General features: G+C 44.6%; 1 protein-coding gene across 2 annotated transcripts in view; it reads left to right on the top strand.

Annotated features, from left to right (window-relative positions):
* Window positions 1-15,728, top strand: part of cwf19l2 (CWF19 like cell cycle control factor 2) — a 49,307-nt gene that overhangs the window by 7,366 nt on the left and 26,213 nt on the right. For both annotated transcript variants that reach the window (XM_035384495.1, XM_035384496.1), the window contains exons 4-6: window positions 3,037-3,150; window positions 8,511-8,630; window positions 13,126-13,219. In XM_035384495.1, coding sequence (XP_035240386.1) covers window positions 3,037-3,150; window positions 8,511-8,630; window positions 13,126-13,219 — 328 coding nt within the window. The remainder of the gene's footprint in view (window positions 1-3,036; window positions 3,151-8,510; window positions 8,631-13,125; window positions 13,220-15,728) is intronic.

Consider the following 15,728-nt stretch of genomic DNA (forward strand, 5'->3'; position numbering starts at 1 on the left):
GCATGATCGCTGCTTTTAGCTGCAGCCTGTTTTCTTTTAATCACTTAAATAGCCCGGCGTCTTCTCCAGGTTCTTATTTTTAGACTCATGCAAAGATGAGAAACTGTGCTGAAGGTTGTTTATGAGCCAAGAAATATCTTGCAGCATTGTATTTTGAGACGGTAGTAGTTATAAAAGCATTTGGCTAATTAACAAATTGGACCAATGTAGTGAAGGGATTTTGGGGGGGCTCTGCTCAGAGATGGGAGGTTGTTTAGGTTATTCTCGCCAACAGCAAACTGGAATTTAAACTTCTTAAACTTGGAACGGATCTAGACGAGGATTTCCTTGGTGACTTAAACTTAGTCTAATTAATTTATGCGGGTGGATATTGTACTCTTCAGGCAAATGCAGCTGAGTAAATTGTATACAGCAGTGTACGTTTTGCGAGACTGTGCGGATTTTCCATTTCACCGTGGCGCAAAAGGGTGGTGATTCTCAAGAACGGGACAGAACAGAGTCCGACAGGCGTGGGGCTTGACTCGGCCGTCAGGGGGCATTCTGAATGCTTTTCGGGTTCTGAGTCTGAGACCGACTCTTCAACGCAAAAAGAGATGGAAAACTGAGCGGTGGGAAATGAAACGGTGAGATACGCAACTGGAAAATGGCACCGATTGCAGCAGCTTTGTGACAACGCTGCAGTTCGGCGTTCAGTCCACTGGTGCTTGCAGGAGTATAACTTAGCCTATTTCATGCTCTCTTGGTGTTTCCATACCTTATGAAATGCAATAATGTGAGTTTCTGTGGCCAACTGACTAAATTGGAAATTGTTAGACTATTAAATGCAACAAGATGCCATTGCAAAATAGTGAGATTTTGTAGAGAGAGATTATTAGACTGTTCTTAGCATGAACACACACACACACACATCAATGACATATTGGCATTTCTTTTAAACATTTTGTCCTTTTAAATGCACAGTCTTTGTCTTACAATTTTTATGAAATTCCTAAATACAACAAATGTATTATTTTTGCTATTCTAAGTTCAGTGGAGTAGTAGCACTGTTTAATATGCAAATGACACTAGGCGTCACATGGTCAACATTCAGTGCGAAATTGTGGCCTTTCTGGTGCTCTCCAATAATCGACCAGTCTACAGGGCAGATCCCAAAGCTAATGGTGTTTCTCTTTTGACCGGTATGCAAGAGGTGTATAGATTTGACTCTCAATGAACAAGAAGCTCTCTGAAGGGTGATCAATTTGATTTAGTTTGTTGACTGTTCAAGGGGTTCAAGGTCCAGTTACGTGACCCTGAGTCGATCACTCATTTATCCTGCCTAAGGTAAGAAACGCAGTCTTTATGTGCTTTTGTCAGGTGATGCAAAATAGCCTCAGCCATGTGACTCAAATACAACTCACTACATGTCCTACTCAGACAGATTTAGTTTATGGTCTGCAGTTGCATTTTTTAAATTTCTTTTTTATGTAACCTTGATTTAACCTGGAAAAACCCAATTGAGATCGAAATCTTTTTTGCAAGGGCGACCTGGGTTCATTTAATCGCAACTAATAAAATTAACATTATATATTTGTATGATGCAATTTTCACCTACCGTAGTCTTTTAGGCATTACCTTTAAAGTCTACTCTAATTTTTGACTGTTTTTGTTGAAGTAAATTGAAAAATGTGAGTGAACTTTAATAATTCATAAAGATGTAGTACAAGCAGATCAAGTATTCGGCCAGGTTTCTGTGATAAATGATCCCAAAACCATGCATGCAGAAATGTCAGCTGATCAGGGAGTGAGTTCCTCTGGTGTTTTTCTGGCAGAAAACGCTCTCTGACTAAGAGGGGATTTATGTCCTCCTCCACTGGAGTTGCCATTTGCAGCTCCCTGAGTAGATGCATCTGTAGCACATGTAAATTCACTGAAGCACACACTGTCAGACGCACAAGTCCACCAAAACTGCACTGCACCTCGGACACGTGCAAAATCGCCAGACCACACCGTGAGTGTGTGTGTGTGTGTGTGTGTGAGTGTGTAGTGCACTTTTGGGGATTTAATAAAGTGAAAAGTTCACACACAAGCTTTTTCCACGCAGCATCGTAAGTGTTAATTCTTTGACGATAGCATACATCTGCAGTTTGCCTGAGTGCAAACATTAATAACGCAAAGACAAGAGAGAAGCGGTTTATCAGGGTACTGTGTGAAGCGCTGCGCACGGTGAGGTTCCTCTGAGATGTGAGTCTCCGTTCGCTGCAGCAGGCTTTCAGGCCTCTCCCTGCGGCGCGTGCTAGCGCTCCTCCGTGCGTCAGCGACGAGCCCTCTGCAGGCGCATCTTAAGAGACCGCCGTGGAAGAATTCAATTTTCCATTCCCCGTCCCCCAATGGGACGGGAGTGTTGGACCGTTGGTCTCCGGGATGGGAGGATGCGGGACGGCCCCCCCGTGGAGGTGCAGTTGGAGTTGAAATTGCAGGCTGTCGGAACATAGCGGGTCAGCATGAAGTACCCCCCCCCAATGCTGCTGCTGTTGTGTTATTTAGCCTTTATGTTGGCCAGACAGGACACAGCCAGCAGACTCTGTAAAGCCCAAACAGCTGTGTCTGTGACAAGCAGCCGAGGCCAAGTGGAATCACGCCACCCTGATTTTGGAGAAATAAAAGGCACACATTCAGATGTTCTTTCTGGAACTCTGGACTTCTGTTTTGTCTTGGTTTTCCCTGCTGTAGAAATATTCCTAGTAACTACTGTTCCTTGTACAGTCAGCTGCAGAAGATGGACTAAAATTCCTCTTAGTCTCCTTTTTGTCCGTGAAGTGGTAAATGTTTCCCGCTGACTGTTTTCCACCCACACTTGGACTAGGAGGTATTGGAAAAAACAATAATTTCCTTCCTCATACATAATTTTCTTGGAGACCAAAGCAATAATTAAGAAATTACTTAAATGGAAATTTAGCCGTTATGTGACCGGCTGCACCAAGTCAACAGAGACGATATAAGAGGATTTCTGAATTGACACTGATTGACTGTGACATGGCCTTTGTGCCCTTTCAGGACCTGGAGGGTGAGTGGGTGGAGGCTCCGGCTCACCCGGACGTCTCCCAGAAAGCCTGGAAGATCCAGGACCAGAAGAACCCATCCACCGCCAGCCCAACGAGCGCCAGCAAGGTGAGACCAGCAGGGGGCAGTAATGGCCTGGGGTGGAGGTGATTAGTGATGGGGAAAGAGTTGATTGTTGGTCCCAATAATGACAGGCTTCCACTATATTCTGTCAGTTGCTCCTTTTTTGGTCCAGCTAAGACTGTGCCCTCACAGCAAAGCGCTGTCATTTTTATGTAGAGCCTGTAGATCACTGACCGCGTGCTCGTTACAAGCTACGACATCGGCGCATCGAAACCAGCCACGCAACCTTTGTCACATGTCTCTCCTGCTCTCTCGCTCTCCATTCTTCCTGTTTCTACGCTTTTCTAAGCAGAAAAAACCCTAACAATTATATGTGTATATAAAAAACACTAATATTTTGAAATCTGTGAGTCACAGATGAAACACAGCTCCACCCATTTCAGGGTTCATGGAGCCTTACACTCCCATCAGCATTTATCATGCTGACCTGACCGTATCTGTGTGGGTGTGTGCCGATCAGCAAAAACCCGGCCATGCAGCCGGGTAATTCATATTATGCAATAAATGTTAAACGTTATCAGTTTTTATTCATAATTATTATTATAAATTGAATATTAATGTCGCACTGATGTACAGAAAAGGTTTCTCTTATTTTTTTCATAAAATGAATATAAAGCGTGGAAACGATTTTAAAAAAGGTGAAAAATACAGAAAGATTTGAAACAGATTTGATGATTTGATACGGCCCTTGTGCCAGGCAGTGTTGTAAAGACTGCGTCACTCTGAGAAATGATCTTGTGGTAATGTGGTTTGCAGAAGGGGCAGTCCTCTGGGGAGCGCAGTCTTTAAGTAAAGCAGCCTGACGTCTCCCTCCGCTGAGCCTGTGCGCCGCTCCTCCTCTCTGTAAAAGAGCGCTGTGGGCCCCTCACGGGCCTCTTACTGCGTTCCTAATGGCGGATCGATACCGGGCTGCTCTCCGCGCTTCAGGGCCATCGGCAGCCCGCGCCCCCAATAACCGATGAATGATTGGAGTCGGACTCGCTAATGGCCCGTAATACTGAAGGGCTTGCAGCGGGTCGCTGTGTCTCTGTCACTGGAGATCGGAGGCGTGGTGCATTCTGGGAGCGCGTTCCCACACTGCCGTCGATCTCCAGGGACGGGGTTACGGGGGAGCGGCGCGGTGCGGGCCTGCGTCCCTGAGCGGTCGGCGTGTCTGTCTGTCAGCAGAGATCAGAGGGCGGGGGTCAGTGGGTGTGGGCTCGGGATGGCAGGAGTCACAGGGACAGCCGGAGGGAGGGTCCGTCTGGGGTAACAGAAACACGCTGTTGCTACCCGAGCTCATTTTAAGGCAACCTGTGTTCCATGACCTCCTCTTAACAAAGCCCAATTGAACCGTCCCGCGATTCACCCTGTGCCTGCCACTGTAAAGCCAGCAGCACTTTCATTTCTGCTGAAAAAGAAAATTCACTGCCACTGGTTCACAAGTCAATCTAAATCAGATATGTACTTTTTTTATTTCCAATGTTTATTTACTGTTCATCTATCTGTGATGTGGTAAGAGGACCGCAAAATCATAGCAGCTACAACTGGAAGTTAAGGGATTTCTAAATTAATGTTTCCTTTTTTTTCTTAGTGAAATTCTTAATTTTTCTTAATTAGTGAATTAATGAAGTTTTTTTAATGAGTTTTTATTATTTGCTAAATTTATTTACATCTAGCATGGCTATTTACTTACCAGGATGTTTCTTAATCCAGGCCTTAATTCTGCGTGTAGTCATAAGCCGCGTTTCCACCAAAATTACCCGGAACTTTCAGTCCCAGGAACGACTTTACCAGGAACTAAAAGGTTCCTTCAGCCAATGGTTGTCTGCGTTTCCACCGGGGTCTAAAGTACCGCGAAGATTAGGCAAATTAGCCCACTGACGTAGGAAAAAGCGACGTTGTCGTCGGTCCATCTGTCATATGATTTCTTCTGTAACCCCATTCTACCACCGAAGTAGCCTACATTATTTTCTAATAACCGGGACAGCCCGGAGGGGTTTATTCCACTTATATACAATGAGTTACCTACAATGACTATATATGGTTACTTTTGTATTTATTGATTTTCATATATCCTCTCAAACACATTCATTATGTTTTTATACGAACATTCGCTTTCATGTCTTGAAATCCAAAGCGACAGAATGCATTCACATTTATATGTATAACTGGCAACAACAGCAGAAAACATGCACACGTTGTAAACAATTTGCTGTTTGATTACTTTCTCGTCGTCAATTCCATATAGGCTAATGGCAAAATGAAACTAAAACTCGGACTTGGGTGAAAATGTAAATTAGTAGTGGTACAGCCACCGTTTGCTTTTCTTCGAAGTTACTGCTAGCCGAGCAGCGAAGTGTGCCCTCCAGATGCGAACCATGCACCATAAATTAGTCCATAGTCTTCCTGGTCTTTTCGTGGAATTGAAAAATGGCAGTAAAATTGAGTAAAATTACGGCAGTCTGAAAAAGCTAAAGGGAAGATTACTAGAATTAACCTGTTATTTTACCCTAATAAAAAAGTGCGGAAGGTGATTTCCAGTTTGCTTGTACTGTATCACCAATGTTAATTATGCAGAACTACCACATACCTCACATAACTGTATCAAACGTTTTGAGTCAATTACAACGGGCTAACAAAGAAAATCCGGAAGAAAATATTCAGCAACCGAATTAATCCGTTTGAATGTTTTGGTAGCCTACGTAATATGCTGTCCCAGCACGAATGCTTAGCATTTTATAAAACGAATACTAAAGCAAGAAAAGAACAGAAGAGCACACGTTATAATTCCAAGACGTTGGCAGGCTATAACCAAAACTAGGCTACTGCGCCGCATAACATACAAGTTTGATTTGAAGTTATTATGAAAATAAATTGGTTTGCCGCTGCATATTTTCAAACATGGCGGGTAATGGCGGAAAATAAATACAACACAAATGCTGCGAGTACTCGACCAATCAGAAATGTTCAGCGCTGCAAACTCCACCCAAAAGGTTCCTGTACTTTCGGAAAGTACTACCCCCCGAGCAGGAACGTTTTGGGGGGTAAAACAAAGCCCCCAGAACTAAATTTAGACCCTAGTTCCTGCGGTGGAAACGCACTGAGTTCCTCAAAAGGTTCCTAGTTCCGGGGTATAGTTCCTGCGGTGGAAACGCGGCTTTAGTGTTGGCAGGTCTGGTGGTGTTTGTGAACAGATTAAATGAAATCGTGGATTCTCTACAGCTCAATAAATTCCTCATGTTCCACTTCTGCGTGGCACATTTGCAGCCTGGCGCTGTTATCTTTCTTATTTTATTTTTGTGCAGTTCTTCGGTGAATGCTGACAGAGTTTGCTTGGTGAGTTGTGAGCAGCGGACAGTAATACTTCATTGCCCGATGGCAGTCCCTCGTTCTCGATGCTTCTCAGGAATCGCTTCATATCCACTCTCAGCTCGTTCCTTGCCTGCAGAAGCGATTCCCATCAGTCACAGGATGTGACACATGGCGTGATCTGTAGTGTTTTGCCAATGTTGGTTCTCCCAAATTCCTGAAGAACCATGGCACCTAATCACCTAAACGCCTAATCAGCTGACCAGGGCAATGAAAAGAGCTGAATCTGGGGTACTGTGAAGCCGTAACTTGCGTATGTGGCACAGAGAGGAATATTGTTTCCCCTTCACTCATATGTGAAGGTTACAGGCTTATTTTTTGCCGACCGTATCAAACAGCAGTGCTACATTAAGATATATCTCTGTCCGGAACAACATGGTTTGAACATGCCATGAGTCACAATTAAGAAAATACATTGGAATCCCATTCTCTTCAAATGACACCAAAGACATCAGCAATTCACTGCCTCCAGAAACTGTTTATTTATTCAGCACTTTTTGGGGAGCATGTTCCTTTGCAGATATTAAAAACAAAGTGAAAGTGTAAGTGAGATAAATTTGTAGTAAACACTGTTTGGAGGTGTGACAGAAATGGTGGCAGTAACCCAGATCATCTCACACCATGATATTCACCTGGGAAATTCCCCTCCTTTCACCAAGTGATGTAAACGAGCTTTCTGTCGCTAACTGCTTTTCAGTTGGCTTTCATGGGTACTGCTGCTGTGCACTGCACCCTGTGCTGTGCTGTGTGTCTGTGCAGTGCTGTGTGACTGTGCGGTGCTGTGTGACTGTGCAGTGTTATGGGGCAGGGATTGACTGAGAGACCGCTCCGGGTGGGTGGGAGAGCAGTGGAAGAGCAGAGCTCATTTGGAGATGGGAGGGGTGAATGACAGGAAGTGGGGACCCTAAGGAAGGAAGGGGGAAAGATTATGAGGTCACAGGACGGGACAGTGGTTGGGTTAGTGCAACTTTCATGTTGTGGGATTATTGTATTTTTAAACAAATCCTCAATGTAATTTGGTTGTATATTTTAATGACCATTCCATTCTTTTAGATGTATTCAATGCCCAGCCACACATTTAGGATAAGATCACTCATTTAAATGGAAATTATTGTGTGATCAACACAACTGCACTTCAGTAGCAGGCCTGTATTTTATGAGACTTATAAGAGAAGCTTTATCGCCATAAACGCTGCCAGGTTTGGTTATCGTAATTTTCATTCATGCATGTTCACATGCATGCACACGCCGCAGCGCAAGCTCACGGTACACACATTCATCTTCCGTGTCAAATATGGAGCGTGTGCATAAAAAAAGTCACAGAGGTCACTTTGCAGCAAGCCAGTGCCTCCCACTCTGAGCGATACTCGTTTTTCACGTGAGCGCAGTTTTTGAATATTATTTGTGTCCGACGGGGGGGGAAAAAATCTTATCGTTTTATACGGGCCTAGTGACTTTCCCACGATACGGACAGCAGTATTAAAGACACGGCCATCGCCGGGTTTGTGTAGCTAGAAGTGTAAAACTGCTGAACGGGTAATGAAATGGATACTTTATTATTGTTTTCTTCTGTGCGAGGCGCCCATCTGCCGAAGCCGTATATTTTGAGGATGGCAGCGTTTTTATTGGCGGAATGCTGAAAAATGCCACGGTCCAGGTGATTTGCTGCCAGTAAGGAAATATTTATTTCTTCCTTTCAGCAGTGATTTATAGGGTGGATACAAAGAGGCCATCTTGCCTATTAAATCCCAAAAACCAAAAAGAACGGCTCAAGTTTTGTTTGCCTTTCTTTTTAGAATTTTCCCCGCATTTTCAAGTATGGTCAACACTGAAGTGGGTTGCCGTTGTGTTTGTGATTTCTAAAACTTTTTAAAATGGTATTTAGGATGGCAATTTTTTTTCTAGCGTTGTTTACATCCTGTTTTCACAGTAAAGTGAGCATAAACATGTGCGAGGTCGTGCCCTGACTGTGTCTGTCTCTCTGCCCTCTCTAGCGAGATGAATGGATGACCTTTGACTTCCTGGCCATGAAAACCACTTCCACGGAAGAGCGGAGGGCCGAGAAGGAGAAGCAGAAGGAGGCGGAGCGGGAGAAGGCCCGGTGCATCGAGGAGGTGCGAGCGCCGCTTACATCACCACTACCCCACCATCTTATGTGACTTCATAGAGGAGGCCTCCTTCCCCACGCTGTGTTTTCACTCCCAACCATAATTACACAGTCAGTAATGGCCGTTTTGTGTCTGGTCATGACCATGATCACTGAATCATTGATGTAGTCCCGTATTCATGGGAAAATGGCAGTATAGTGTGTACACAAAGTGGGTGCGAAAAGCCTTTAAGACAGAGGTTCCAATAATTTTGACACCAGTCTTCCTGGAGAATGATGTTTTTACTTGTTATAAATACTTTTTCTCATAGTAGCAGCTGTACTAGCATTAGCATAATTTCCCTTTTTATCATATAGTATAACTCATTACCCACTTTTATTTTATTTGGCCTTTTTTGTTTTTGGTTATCAAGGATGCCAATAGGTTTTCAGTCTGCTGCCGTTCATATTTTTTTTTAAATCATATTTTTCTATGTGGGCTCCATTTTCACTGGACATTTACAACAATGTGAAACTCCAAAGTGGGGCAAGGGCACATTAAACAAGGACAGAGGGGAAATCTAAAATAACTAAATAGCCTAAGAAGACTTGGATAACCTAAATAAAAAGAGTGCCCAAGCTACTGATCAGAAATGGAATAATTTAACATTACTGCAGAGGGGTGGGTAATTTGGTGGACGTTGCCATGGCCATGTAATAGGTAATTGTTTTATAACATCCCCTTGTTTTGTCTGAGAAGGTTAGACTTTTAGGTTATTCATCATTGCCGTTTCTCCAGAGTCACTCTTGATTGCCTTCGTCTTTGGTCTGTGGGAAAGATTGTCCAGTATTGGACCCAACTACAGTTAATCTTAATAGGTATAATGTTATGTGTATAGCTGTGTAAAGATAGGTAGCCGTGTAGCTTTTGTTTACAATAATAATTATTGCTTGTTTGGCGAACTTTATATTTAATGGGCCTTCTGTCCCTTCTTGGCGATATCTCACTTCTATATTCCTGAGAGTTGCACGGTTTTCCATTTTCCTAAGTCAATCTTGATAATTGAATTTTCAAATTGAATGTAATGTATTATCAGGGATTTTTAAGTCGTGAGTGTGATTTATTCCCAAATGATATTGCGTGAGCATAAATTACTCTAATGTAGGCATAATAATCTGTTATAGTTTGGAAATCTGTGGGCTACAAATGATTTCATTTTTGTTTTGACACTACAAGAATATAATAGGCTGCATTACTGGGAGTTTCATTTTATCAAAAGAAGCATCTTGTACAAAAGTCCTAGTGTGCCATTTGCACTGGTAAGGTCAGAGGTCGGCTCGGATACAGTGTGAAGTTAAGAAGTACTGCTTTAATATTCTGTTCTATATCTAATATGACTGCAACCCTTGGCATGAGAGGAGGCAGGCATATCAATATACATTCATTATTAATAATGTAATTCATCAGTGTAATTATTAATGCTCCTTGGGGTTACTAATGTTTGGTTGTTTATGCGAGTAATGGAATATGGAATAAGATTATGGTTCCAAATCACGGCATATTTCACAGTTGAACAAGAAGCTGTCTTTTCTATTTATACTCTAATCAATGTAACAAATAGCACATCGAGCCGCCAAAAATTTAGTCACAGCAGTTATCGCTGAAAATCGATTAGCAATAGTAAGATGGTCACTATAGGAAAATGTGCCTCATATGTTGATCTTTTTTTAAATAAATTGTGCTTGTCATACCCAGCTTAATTAATTTGTTCCTTCTGAATTGCTCATTTTTAGGCTGTGTATTAGGCGATAAGACTTCTTTAAAAACAGAAACTGTATGTTCTAAATGTTGAAAACATTTACTGAGAGCACAGAAGCTTGCCATTTATGTAAATGTTGACTTTCCAGGTATTTGTTATTAGAGTAAAAATTAATTCGATGATTTTTGTTCATTGTTCTGTTTAGTTCATGGAGGCTGTGTGTAGCTGGTTCATGCTTAACGTTTTATTATGTTTTTAAGCAAATGATTCTGGGTTCGTTTTGAGTTAAGGTTTGCATTAAGACTACTCTTATTGGGCCTTCTGTCCCTTTGTGGTGATGTTGCGCTCTTTAAAATGATGCATTCCAGTTTCATGCAGTGTGCAGGTTATTCTTGCAGTGATGTGAGTGTTGATGTGTCTGTTGGAGGTGTTCTTGCTCTGTCTGATTGTCCTGGGCCCCTCAGTTCTTCCCCTTATTCGGGACAGGATACAAAGTCTGCTCTCGCCCTGGCTGCTGTCAAACCCTTTATAGGCCACTAATGAAATGGAGGAAAATAACATGCAATGAAGGATGATTAGATGATTTGTAAAAGCACGTTTTCACCAACAGATTGAAGCTCAAAGGAATTTTATGTTTGCAGATTTCCCCCCCTGCTGTTCTGTTGTGTCAGACTCACAGAATATAATTTCTCTATTTCTACCAATTGAGCAGGAATTCTGATGAAAATAATGGCATAAGTATTCCTGTATTGATTATTGGTCACACTGTCAAAAATCACAGTGGCTCTTTTCCACGAATCATTAATTTTATTTATGTAGCCTAGTGCATTTTCAAAATCAAGCTTGTCACAACACACAAATTGAGGTCAAACCGCATGTTCTATTCTTTTTTAGGGCCAGTGCAATTTAGAGATCGTTGGCAGTTAGATGGGCCAATATTGTACTCTTACAAAACACTGCCATGTCATGTAAGAACGGTTAATGGTCAATAAAACCCACAACGATGTCTATAGAACACGTTTATTGCATTGTGTGTACGTGAGTGCAGGTTTAAGCTGTTTTGTTTGCTTGCGTTTTGGAGCACTGTGTATGCAACTGTAGCTTTAGCGCCTTTGCATTGCAAAGGCTGCTCCCATTTTCAGTTTGTTACTTTGGCTTTGAGCACGTTTCATTGGTCCTATTTTGTAGTACACAGTTAAAAAGAGAGAACCTGCCATTGTATTTATTGTTGTGCAGCCTTCCTCACCTAAAATGTTGTTGTATACAGCTTGCGGTAAAACGTTCTGGTTGCTCTCAGGTCATAAAAGTACTTGCATTGTTAGCTTCATTAATGTTTAATGCTAAGTGTGTAACAAGTTGCTTGTTAGAGCTCATGAACATCTTGTCAGCTCACCACAACATAAAAGATGCTGTTTGGTTGTATTGTTTGCAGACGTGGCTACATTCAGGACAAGTAAAGTGCTGCAATAAAAAACAAACTCCATTGATTACAGACCGAAGCTGATAACGTGCCTTTTGTTGGAAGTTGATATATCAGCTGACACCCTCCCCCACCTCACAAATGAAGTTAAATACAGAGTGAATTGAGTTGAGTGAAATTACCCACAATTGTAATAATGGTAAAACACTGGTGAAGGCAAAATGTTTATATATGAAAGGACAATTCATATATTTTTTTCTATATAGGTAACTATTAACTGTGAAAGTTTGAAACCACAGAAAAATAAATAGGTAAATTGTAGGAGGAAGACTTAATAGATTTGGAAAAGCAGGCACGTGGTGAAAGTAGTCAGAGTGGAGTGTATGGGTGCGTGTCAGCAGTAGGGCCTTGAAGAAGGAGGATCCTGATGCATTTAAATCAGAATTTAAGCTCAATGGATTATGGAAAGTAGAATAAAATGATCCTTTTTTTTGGACCCTAACAGCATTTGGAACATGGTGACTTTCACTAACGGTTTCTTCTTGTTACTTGTATGTTTACATTTCTCTTTCTGCGAATATCAATTGTGCATGGTCACAACTGCTTCACAACATGGGTGCCCACGTAGTTTGTCCTCCATCTTGGTTTTAATAGGCACCAGTGCCCTGCTTTCAACTGCTGTTTGTTGGTTACATTAAGTGGATATTTATTGTTCTAAATTTGCCAGTCCTATCTCCTATTCTGTGTTTAATACAGATAAATGTCCACTTAGCCACCAAGGGCTGCCAAGTATCCAGTTATATCTGATTGGTGGGGAACTGTGATTGGTGCTGCATCTTGTAGACGTTTTTTTTATTAATTTGTTCTTTTGAGAAATGTTATTTTTTGAGAGACAATTGCCAATATATGCTCAATGTCTCTGTTCTATGAATCTGCCAAGTCATTTTCCTGATGTTACCTCATCGCTGTTACCTGGAAACCCAAAATATGCCCACTGAGAAAGAAGACAAGCACAGCGTTCAGTCTGATTGCCTCATTTGTAATTAATTTGACGAGCGCTCGGTTCATTCCTCATGAAATGGACCGCAAAGCCTCGGCAAAACTTGTTTCTGGATAAAATTAGGAAATGTCAGGAGCGATGGAACATTTAGGCAATTATTTAAAAAGCCAGTGGCAATTTGTAAAGTGTGGTGGTATGAATGATCTTACAGGGGCGATTGATCCTGCTCCCTGTGCCAGTGTGACTCGCTGGCTGGTGGAATAAAAGAGGAGCCGGTCTGAGTGAGCGTGAGCTAAAGCAGTGACGTGGGCGTCCCGTCCCGTCCTCTCCCTTTCCCCCGCAGGCCGGCCTGCACAAGCTGGAGCTCAACCCCTTCTGGAAGGACGGAGGGACGGGCCTGCCCCCACAGGAGAGCGCCGTGGCCCCCATTAAAAAAGGTAACGGCCGCTAACTGCTGCGTCCTCCAGCAGTTCCCTTTGTTTACAGGGCGCCTGGGGGGGTTTCTGACGTCGGACCCGTTGCTCTGTTTGCACAGCTGAGCCGGCCCGTTGCGGTCCGGTCAGTCCAGGCCGGGCCTTGCTCGAGGCCCGGGCGCTGAGCGGTCGTCCCCCTGCCGTCTAAACCCCGCGACCCTCCGACCGCGAGCGCAGCGCTCCGACCGCTTCTCAGAGCCGGCCTTCCCGCTCCTGCGCGTCGGCGGAGATTTACGCACTGATAACAGCCCCTCTAATCTCGCGCCCCGATTTGGGAACCTGACAGGGCGCAGATTTACTCCCCCGCTTTACACGCTCAGCAGAGCTCACTGTGTGCAAAGGGCAAACGCAGTTATCCCACAGGCGCGGTAAATCTGGGGAGCCCCAGAGAGGGAGAGGAGCCGCCACAGTGAAAAAGAGAGCGGGAACGAGCGATAGACCGTGCGCCAAGGAGAGTGGGACACAGTGAAGGATGAGCAGAAGAGCCTCGTCTTTAGAAGCCCTTTCCTGTCCCAGAGCGCTGTAATAAGACGTGCCTGTGTTCCTTATTGAGAGGGCGGGACAGTGAGGCGGCTCTAACGCTGATGCATGGCGGCCGTTCTCTGGCTCCGCAGCGGAGCGTGAGAGTACAGGGGGCCGGCGTCTCTGAGCGCTGAGCCCGTGGGAAGCGCGGCCGCTGCGTCTCCTCCTCCCGGTGATGAATAGGTTTGTCTGGAGTCGTCCCGCCCGCCCGACCGCTCTGGGGGAAAATTTGGGAGATTTAAGTCATCTCCTCTTCCGTGCTTTGCCGCCCCCCCCCCATTGCAACACAGTCATGGGCGCTGATGCTGTACCTCCATCCATGACAAGCTCACAGCAAGGAGATTCATCTGCTGCTGCCACAAAGTTTGGAGTAGTGAGTGGTTTAAAGACGCACACTCACGCACACTCATGCGCACACACACGTACACACACACACGCTCACACACTCTCACACTCACGCACGCATACACACACACACATACACACACACACCCTGCTGTCTGTTCTCTCTCTCCGTGTTGTTTCCCACCTCCTTAGCGCTCCTTCGCTCAGGCGGCTTTAATGATTTGTTTGTCCTCGCTGCGTTTGGAGTGTGTCATTCAGAAAGTCGCGGTTTTCTGAAAGCATGCGGATGTGGAGCGGATGTGGAGCGGATGTGGAGCGTTCGCGGAGCGTTTGCTGGGCGGTTGGCGCCCCGCGTTGGTTTCTCTTCCACACGCCGTCGTCGGGCTTCTCGTACGGGGCACGCAGCTGGGCGGCGCTGCGGGGCTCGGGGGTCTGGAGAGGGCTGAAGGTGGATGGAAGCTCACAGACGCTCTCTGTAGGCCGCGTGCGACGGTGAAGATAAGTGGTCACTGAACCGGACCCGAAGGCTGCAGGTTCAGTGTGGGAGGAACTGCTTTATTGATGTGCCATGGTGTGCCCACTGTGCTGTTTGCTGCTCTTTGTACCCTTGCATATTTATTTTATTTCCGGTCGTGCCCAGTATCCGTGTGTACAGGCTTATATTATCTGACGCATGGCGCTGGATTAGTTCTTCACTGTGTGTATGTGGGCTCCAGCTCAGGATATGGACAGCGCTGAAATGGCATCGTTTTCAGGGTCAGGGACGGGGGGCGGGGCCTGCAGCTCCAGCTGCGCCTGTCTCCCGTGGAAAGGGCCCGGCGTAAGAGGGGCATGAGCCCACACCTGCTGTTCCAGGTGCTCTCCGCGGCGCAGTCACGACTGGCCCTCACCCGTCCCTGTAGAACATCGAGTCCTTTCACACGCCAGGACATTCTGAGTGTCTGGAGTGAGATTTCGGAAGAAGGCTCAGTGATTTACAGCAGTGCCATTTAAAGAGTATTGCAGGGGGAGCTGTCCTGCTGCCTGTTGACCATGACAATGTGTGTGTCTGTGTGTGACTGTGCTTGTTTGTTTGTGTGTGTGCGTGCGTATGTGTGTGTATGTATGACTGTGTTTGTGTTTGTGTGTGTGTGTGCATGCTGTGCGTGTGTATGAGTGTGTCTGTGCTTGTTTGTGTGTGTGTGTGCGTGCGTATGTGTGTGTATGTATGACTGTGCTTGTTTGTGTGTTTGTGTGTCTGTGTGCGTGGGTGTGTGTGTGTATGAGTGTGTTTGTGCTTGTGTGTTTGTGTGTGTGTGTGTGTGTGGGGGGGGATTCTTTTTCATTTTAAATAGATGAAATGAAATGTTTGTTTTTTGAACAGTGACTCTGGGGAGCAGCGTGTGGTGTTGATCTCTGGCAGGGTTTTGAGGGAGGTGCTGTTGTCATTGTAATTCATTTCATTTTGCTGATGCTTTCATGCAGAGCAATTTCACACATTGAGAAGCCCCTGGCATCAATGCTCACTGGTGCACTCTGGGTAAATTACCAAGCTTCAAGGGTACACTTTCCCACAGGGCAGGCAAAATCAAGCCCATGACCCCTCCCCTCCCCCCAGCCCAGCTCC

Source organism: Anguilla anguilla, chromosome 12 (genome assembly GCF_013347855.1).
Source record: "Anguilla anguilla isolate fAngAng1 chromosome 12, fAngAng1.pri, whole genome shotgun sequence".
Lineage (NCBI taxonomy): Eukaryota > Metazoa > Chordata > Actinopteri > Anguilliformes > Anguillidae > Anguilla > Anguilla anguilla.